Here is a 9012-nt window from a genome sequence, read left to right on the forward strand (position 1 = left end):
AGATAATACTGGTGGTGAGAGGGATCTAAACTGCAAAAAAGTTACACTTTCATCTTTCTGTTGTTTGGAAATATTTCTTTGGCTTCTGTGCATTGCATTGATGTTTTAATTTCAGCTCATTATCTTTTACATGGCTCCTTAAACCTTCCATCCCAACGAAAATATTGTTTGAAAGTTATTCTCCTTTGTCTGTTATCCAAAGGAATGTACAGATATTCTCTCATCTAATCTCTTGAAGATTTTATTTTAAGAAAAATGCTAAATTAAAAAAAATCCAAAATTCTAATTTACAAAAATTAACATAAGCAGAGGGGTTCTAGTTTTATCAAAGGATACCTCCCTCTCTAAAAGGCTGCCTCTGGTTGAAATAAAAAATAATTTTTCATAAATGTAATTTCCTCACAGAGTTTTCATGTGTTGCTAGTACATTTGAAAGACAGTCCATGCCATTGATGGCCCCAGCAAGCCACCTTTCCTACTCTCTGTCCCTATTAGATGTGTCTTCAGTTGTTCAGAGGAGAGAGGCCTCCACACAGCCCCTGGTGAGCACACCATTCAATATTTTCTATTGTTTTACTAATCATGATGGACAATTATTATGTTTCTGGCTAAGGCTTTTCTTCCAGCTGAGAACCCCCAATGGTTCTCTCACCTTATCTCTTATAGATTATCTTCCTTCCAAAATGCCAGTGTTCCTCTATCTGGTTCTCTTGGTACTTGAACTTCATTGTGCACCACCTAACAGATCTGAAGGCAAAGTAACCACCTGCAGTTCCTCCCAACAAAATGCCACTTTCTATAAGATGTCATCCATCAATGCTGACTTTGCATTTAACCTGTACCGGAGGTTCACTACGGAGACCCCAGATCAGAACATCTTCTTTTCCCCTGTGAGCATTTCTGCAGCTTTGGCCATGCTCTCTTTTGGGGCTTACTACAGCACCCAAACTCAAATACTGGAAAGCTTGGGGTTTAACCTTACAGACACCCCGATGGCAGAGATCCAGCAGGGCTTCCAGCACCTGATCTGTTCACTGAATTTTCCAAAGAAAGAGTTAGAATTACAAATGGGAAATACCTTCTTCATTGGGAAGCAACTGAAACCACTGGCACAGTTCTTGGATGATGTCAAGAGCCTCTATGCGACTGAGGTATTTTCTACCGACTTCTCCAATGTTTCTGCAGCCCAGCAGGAGATCAACAGTCATGTGGAGAAGCAAACCAAAGGGAAAGTTGTAGGCCTCGTTCAAGACCTCAAACCAAACACCATCATGGTCCTGGTGAGCTATATTCACTTTAAAGGTAAGGCTCTAAGATATGCATTCCTAGCTCAGTGTTCCCATAATTTGGTGGGGTTCTCTGGGGAGCTCATAGTCTCTTCTCACTGGCATCAGTAGGTGTCCCTCATACCACAGTGACCTGATCCACAGTACATTGCTATGTGTAGTTTTGGATCTTCCAGGAGGGACACATAGCTCTGTGGATGAACCCAGGAAATTTCTAGGGAGAGGGCACTCTCAGAGAGGTGAGTGACAATGGTATGAACATCCTGCTCACATCTAGCTAGAGAATCATGGTTTCTAAAAGATTTGGTTGGACGAGCTTGTGCTTGGAAGGTAAATAGACTTGGGTTTAAACCCTACTATGACCCTCACTTGCTGTGCATTCTTGGGCATGTTATATAAATATTTCTATCATGTACAATGCACCCACTATGTGCTAAGCACCATGCTACATGTGTGGTTTGCACACATTGTCTCATCTAATCCTCATAAGGGCCCAAGTTCACAGCTAATGAGTTTCAGAGCTGGTATTCCCACCAAGGTTTGTCTGATTCTAAAGCTCATGCTTGTAACAACAAGAAACATGTGACTCTTTTCTGAAGGTGTTGTGCCCAAATGATTTCTCCTGGTTCTACAGCACATGTCAGCCATGTTTGGTGGAGGAGTGAACAATTCTTGGCCACAAACCACACACTTGTAGACGGATAAAACGGCAGGACAGATCTGTTGTCTCATTTCACTCTGTGTGTTGGATGTGCTTATACCTTTTTATGGAAGAAGAAACTGTGGCTCTGATGGGTTTAGTGTAAGTATAGTGGTTTTGGACATAGATGGAACAGCTGTTGAGCATGGAGTCCAACAGTCCTGGGTGTGACTCCTGGCTCTGCCATGGGCTAGCTGGGAGACCATGTAAAGTGACTTTCTCTCCCTGGTCCTCACTCACTTGTAAAACTGGCTGACAGTAGGTATCTACCTCTGTGGTGGTCTTAATTACCAAATGAGATAACTGATGGAAAAAGTAACACTAGCATTAATACTGGTTTTAAAAAAAAGAACTCTTTTCTCTCTGTATTTTAAGCCCAATGGGCAAATCCTTTTGATCCATTCAAGACAGAAGAGGGTTCCAGCTTCTCAGTGGACAAAACCACAACAGTGCAAGTGCCCATGATGCACCAGATGGAACAATACTATCACCTGGTGGATACGGAGCTGAACTGCACAGTGCTTCAAATGGACTACAGCAAGAATGCTCTGGCACTCTTTGTCCTTCCCAAAGAGGGTCAGATGGAGTGGGTGGAAGGGTCCATGTCATCTAAAACACTGAAGAAGTGGAACTGCTTACTGCAGAAGGGGTAAACATCTTAGATGGTGTGAGAAGTAAAGGGTGGGCATGATGTTACAGGTGAGACAGAGTTCAGCAGAAACTCAGAGGCGGGAGAATTACCCCAAACCACTTAATAGCTGTGTGATGACTACTAAAGTATACCTAGATCATACTCTGTGTCAGTCCCTTTGCCAAGCACTTTACATACTTCACTACTTCATTTCATTTAAGCACATCAACAAACCTGCAAAGAAGATAGTAACATAGGGATTTTTTCAAGTGAAGAGTCAGGGCTAGAAAGAGAAAATGAACTCTCCAAAGCCAGTCAGCTACTAAATTGATGTCTTCCTAGAAGCCAGTTAGAGCTTAGGGGTTGGTAGGATTTTGACATTAAGAAGTAGATGAGCAGCCATATTGGCTGGGAGTGTTAAATGGAAAACCATGGACATTTCCAGGTGCTACCAATTGACATTCATGTTGTTGACTCCCCAACCTTGGCCAACACCCCAGAGATGTTTCTTTTTTTTACTATAAATGAGACACAGCTCCCTACTTCCAGTGCTATAGTCCAATATTGGTGGAAATAGAGTTCATTTATTTCAGGATAAATTCTGAGGTGCTGACAGCATGTGTTGACCTGAATAGCAATTGTTGACAAAACCTAGGGGAGAAGCAGAGCCTTATATAATACAACGGCGACAAACAGGAAAGGAATCATGAGCTTGGTGTGCTGATAACCATGTGTTACCTTTCCCTTTCCCCTACAGGTGGATTGACTTGTTTGTTCCAAAGTTTTCCATTTCTGCCACATATGACCTTGGAGCCATCTTTCTGAAGATGGGCATCCAGGATGCCTTTGCTGATAATGCCAATTTTCTTGGACTTACGGGGGACAACGGTCTTAAATTTTCCAATGTAAGTTGATAGATTGGAGTTCCTTGAATGTATGAACTGGAAAGGCATTAAGAGTCAGTTCATTCAATTCTCTCATTTAATTAATGAGGATTCTGAAACCCAGAGAGGCAGAATGACTCTTCCTATGCCAGATTGACTCTACAGTCATTCTCATTACCCCCAACAAGTCACTGTGACAGTTAATTTCATCCTTACCTTCATGTCCTAAAACAATTCTGATAGAAGACCTTAATGATGAGAATTAATTCTGGTGAGATAGAGCTCTGGAGGAGGTGGTGGGGGAAGAGAAAAGCATAAAATGTGATTTCTAGAGGCAGAAAGCCATGGAAAAATTGGTGGCTCCCTCACAGCTAGCTCTAAAATCACCATACTGAGTGACTACACTTAGCCAAGTAGCCTTCATATTCAAGCACCATCAACAGTGTGATAAAGGGGTAGCCCTGTCTTTCCTTTTCCTTTCCTGCTTCCAAACTGTTCCAAAGACTTTTCCTGTTACTTGGGATCAGCAGTGTTTGTTCTTCCCCTCCTCACAGGCTGCCCACAAGGCTGTGCTGCACATTGGTGAAAGGGGAACTGAAGCTGTAGTTGTCCCTGAAGTCAGATTCCTGGTTCAGCCTGAGATAACTCTCCTTCACCCTATCATCCAATTTGATAGATCCTTTCTGCTGTTGATTTTGGAGAAAAGCACCAGGAGCATTCTCTTTCTAGGGAAAGTTGTGGACCCAACGGAAATATAATTGGGAAATAAGCTGTTGGCTAATTGCATGTGCTTGTTGCAATAAGAAATAAATAAATAGTATGGCTTGATGTGATCAATACGGGCTTGGACGTGCTTTCCTTTATGCAGGGATGAAGATTGGACCCTATCCCAACTGCATTGGGTGTGAAAGAGGTCACTCCTATAACCAAATATTCAGATAGTCAATGAATGACTCATTACCCAAAGCACAAAAAGATACCATGTCAATGCATTCCTCTTTGTCAAAATGCCTGCCCTCCACAACCCCACAAGTTAGTTAGCTCCAAGGAATTTGACTGAGCTGGCAAGTGCATCCTCTTCTGCCCTCTGAAGAATAGTTCAAATTCAGGTCAGACCCTCATACCCCATTATTCTAACAAGATTCTAATAATGATTCTTGCTAGAACTGCCATTGTTGGGTTGTAAAATGGTGCTTCCACTCCAGGGCTGAGTAACAGACTGACAGCTACTGCTAGGGATCTGACATTTTTGACCTAACAAGTATGGGACAAAAGAGAAAAAGAGACAAATTTCCCTGTACAAACCCACCTCCCCCCCCCAAATGTTTCCTTTTTGTTAATTTATAAACTTGGATTGGAAAAAGAAAGTCATTCATTCATACCATAGCTCATAGCCTTCATCTTCTGTATCCTAATCAGACTCCTTTCCAAATATTGCATCCCTGTCTCACTTGCTCAAGTGCAAATCTCCTGGTTAGTCTTTCTTTTTGTCTTGATTCTTACTGAAATTTGATACTTCCCTATCCCAGATTCTTCCCCTTACCTGTGTAGGCCATCCCACCCCTCCTCACCAAACTAGATTTCATCTTAGACAATATGTATTCAAAGCCCCAGTATTAGAATTCAGTACACATAAATGGCACAGTTAGTGTTAATGATGTAGTGTCTGAAATTCTAGCCCTAAGGTGAAACTCTTCAGCAGCAGAGAAATAATAACAAATGCATAAGTGCTTTTGCAGATACTGTGCTTCCAGGCCAAAATAAATAATTATGTTTAGAAAAGCATGTAGCCCACAAACATTCTAGTGTTTTCTTATTAGACCCATTTGCATGGAGATTTGCTTACTTCTGGTATAGTTTACATATTGATTTTTGTGGATAAGCAATTGAAAGCCCAGAGAGGGAAAGCAACTTGTGGTACAGAAAACTTATTGCTAACATGGAGTTTAGTTTCACTGAAATTACACAGCAATTGGCTCTGCTACTTATACAGTTTTGTAATCTTGGAAAAGATACTTAAACCCTACACCTTATTTTCCTCATCTGTAAAATGGAAACACATAATATCCGTGTCAGGGTTTTGTGAACATTCCATGCAGCAACATATGTAATGTGCTCATCACAGAGCCAGGCACCTGATAAAAATTCTTGTAAATAGTTGTTATTCCTGTTGGTCAACATGAGACAGTGACCTGGATCAGAACCAAGGTTGTAGTGTGGGTCTCTTGGTTTGCAGATTCATGTTCCCTAGTTCAGGCCCTACCTCCAGAGGCCAGAGTAAATGCCATACCAGCCCCTTCTTAAATCTTCCAAAATGTGTTTAATCAGAGGTTACTCTGGGAGAAAGAAATATCGAGGGAAGTCAGGAATTACCAAGACACCATCCTTCAAGTAATTTATGTATCTCATTAGAAACTAAACCTCATTCAAATCACTCATTCCTGTGGCCTACCATTTCATGAAGGACTACCACTCTTCACTTAATAAATCTCAGCTCTCTATAGCAAACTAGGAATAGAAGATAAATTCTTCAACCTCATAAGGGTTATCCATAAAATACCTGTAGGAAATATCTCACTTAATAAAGTTCTTAGCAGAATTTCTACTAAACTGGAATCAAGACAAGAATTCTCTATAGTATTGCTTCTATTTATAATTTTTCTGGAGGTCTTAGTCAATGCAACAAGACAAGAAAAAGAAATAAAGATTACAAAGGATGAGATAGAAAGGAGAAAACAAACCTGTCTACACAGAAAAACTAACAGAATCTATGGATAAAGTTTTAAAACAAAAGAAGAAAACTTATTGAAGAATGAAGTACAAGAAGGTAACGTTATGGATTGTATGGAATTTACCAACTTTATTTACCATTTTCTATTATGATAGAATCACATGACTTCCCTGATATACTATATTTCCTAGCCACCCTTGCAGCTAGGTGTAGCCATAAAGCTAAGTCCTCACTGATGGAACATGAGTGTAAGTGATGTGTGACATTTACTGACCAGGACCTTACAACAGTTGGGTACCTCCTTCATGTTCTATCTCCTTTGATCTGGATTGTGGACTTATGATTCAATTTGGCCACCAAGCAGATGAAGAGTTCTTTGGCAGTCTAGTGTAATATATGTGCCTCTTTTTGGAATAATATTTTAAATGCCAAAAAAAATTAGGATTACAAAGGCCATCAGTAATATTGAAATAAATACATTTTAAAATAATACAATTAATATTACAGATATAATATGTGCGTTTCCACAACAACATATTAATAAGATCTTGTGACAGTTGTAATAAATACATTACTTCCAAAATAATATTCAAGATATTTCAAGATATCTTAAACACTAATAATATACTTTGAAATTATGTGAATTTTACATGTGACAGAATTACAGGTACAGCTGCCACTACTTTGGCTTGTGGCCCACATTCATAAATGAATAAAATGCTAGATTATGGCTGGAAGTTGGTAAAATTGAGATGAAGTTTTTCTTTTCTTTTTTCTTAAAGAATTTATTTATTTTTGTGTGTGAGAGAGAGACAGAAAGCACAAGCAGGGGGAGCAGCAGGCAGAGGGAGAAGCAGGCTCCCTGCTGAGCAAGGAGCCCAATGTGGGACTCGATCCCAGGACCTCAAGATCATGACCTGACCGAAGGCAGACACTTAACTGACTGAGCCACCCAGGTGTCCCAAGATGAAGGTTTTCATAAACAAATTTATTGATCCTCTAAGGATTTATAGATATTCAGACTTCCTTGAAGGTTCTATGGACTGTAGGTTAAAATATCTGCCTTGGCAGAAAAATGGGATGGAAGAGACCTTGATATCTAAATACTTTCATGAAGGAGAACTGCCCACTGACCTAAGATGTTTATTCCAGATGATTGGGTGAGGAGAAATAAACTTCTATCTTCTTCAAGAATCTGATTTATTGCTGAGTCCATTTACTAAGCAGCCTGGCTATTAGTCTGATCAGGCTGCCATAACAAAATTCCACAAACTGATTGGCTTAAAAGAGAGAAATTTATTTTTTCACAATTCTGGAGGCTAGAAGTCTATGATCAAGACCCTGGCAAATTTCATTTCTGGTGTGAGTTCTCTTCCTGGTTGCAACCTCCATGCTATGCCCTCACATGTCCTTTCCTCCTGTGTGTGTGTGTGTGTGTGTGTGTGTGTGTGTGGAGAGAGAGAGAGAGTGAGAGAGAGAGAGAGGCAGAAAGAGAGAAAGAGTAAGCTCTCAGGTATCTCTTTTTGCAAGGATATGAATCTTACCAGATTAGGGCCTCACGCTTATGACCTTGTTTAACCTTAATTATTTCCTCATTCCAAATATAGCCACACTGGTGTTTAGGGTAGCAGCATATGAATTGGGAGGGGGCACACGCATTCAGTCCATAACACTAGCCTTATCCCAAGTAATACAGAAATTGATAGCAGTAGTGGGGATGTTGTAGGTTATATTCCCTGGGAAGCAGACTCTGAAACAGAGTTTATAGTACAGAATGTTTATTAGAGAGTATACTTGGGATTGATGTAATGGTTGGGCCTTTACACACCCACCTCAATCAGTCATTGGATATGGGCCAGATGTCTTTCTGCAACTGAGGCTGTCTTTGAAGGGACTAAAAGATGAAGACTTTCTACTGATAAGACCCCTAGAATCTGGAATAAGTCCTTTCTTGAAAAGAAATTTGTATGGTGCACCTCCATGTCCAATAATATCCACTCCTTATGCTGCTAAAATCTACTTTTTCCTTTAAGTCCAGAAAGAAGATCCTCCAGTGTTCCCCACTATCCATTCTAGATTCCCCTTCCTCTCACCTGGTCTGTGTAGACTGAGACCCTCAGCCCTGACAAAGGCTGGTTACCATGCTCTTCTCTGGCCAAAGTTATTGCTAATGTCCATTTCCTACCAAAATTGGGCAGAAGAGTACCAAGAGACCCCCTATGTGGATTGCTTGGGAGCCAAGTATATTTAGCTTGCCTCCATCATATAGCGACATTTCTTCCTCCTGATGACCAAGGTTAATTCCCCCTGTGCACATGGTGTAATAAAGAGTTTGACACCATTTTTTGATGTTTGACTGCTGACATCTTTTAAGCCTCACCTCTTTTTCTTCCCCTTTTCCTCCACATCTGGAAAAATGATAAGAAAGTCAAGATGTCCCTTTCTTTGGTGCCAGTGGGAGGTTCAAACCATGCAAGCCTCCACCTGCATAAAGGACTTCCCATCCCCTAATCACCATGAAAACCCCAAGTCAGTTTCCTTTCCCTGATTTCTCAAGCCATTTTTGGACCAGCTTAGGTAGCTTGCCCTGCTTTCCTGAAAAAGCCGCATTATGTAAGTATTAACACTTTAACATTCTCTTGGTGTGTGTGTGGCATCACCAGTCTTGACATCTGAACACAATTTGGGGCAGGGGTCTATCCCATGTCTGTAGAATGGTGACAACAGATGGTTATTCAGGCTATTTCCTGAACAAAAGAATCCTGCAGTGTCCAGGAAGC

General features: G+C 40.7%; 1 protein-coding gene across 1 annotated transcript; it reads left to right on the forward strand.

Moving 5' to 3' along the window:
* Window positions 1-446: 446 nt before the first annotated feature.
* Window positions 447-4336, forward strand: SERPINA7 (serpin family A member 7). Its single transcript, XM_032397775.1, has 5 exons — window positions 447-542; window positions 667-1302; window positions 2362-2635; window positions 3375-3522; window positions 4056-4336. Exons 2-5 carry the CDS (start codon window positions 684-686, stop codon window positions 4257-4259), a joined length of 1245 nt encoding a protein of 414 aa, XP_032253666.1. The 5' UTR covers window positions 447-542; window positions 667-683; the 3' UTR covers window positions 4260-4336.
* The last annotated feature ends 4676 nt before the right edge of the window (window positions 4337-9012 follow it).

Source organism: Phoca vitulina, unplaced genomic scaffold (genome assembly GCF_004348235.1).
Source record: "Phoca vitulina isolate PV1807 unplaced genomic scaffold, GSC_HSeal_1.0 scaffold103, whole genome shotgun sequence".
Taxonomy (NCBI): Eukaryota; Metazoa; Chordata; class Mammalia; order Carnivora; family Phocidae; genus Phoca; species Phoca vitulina.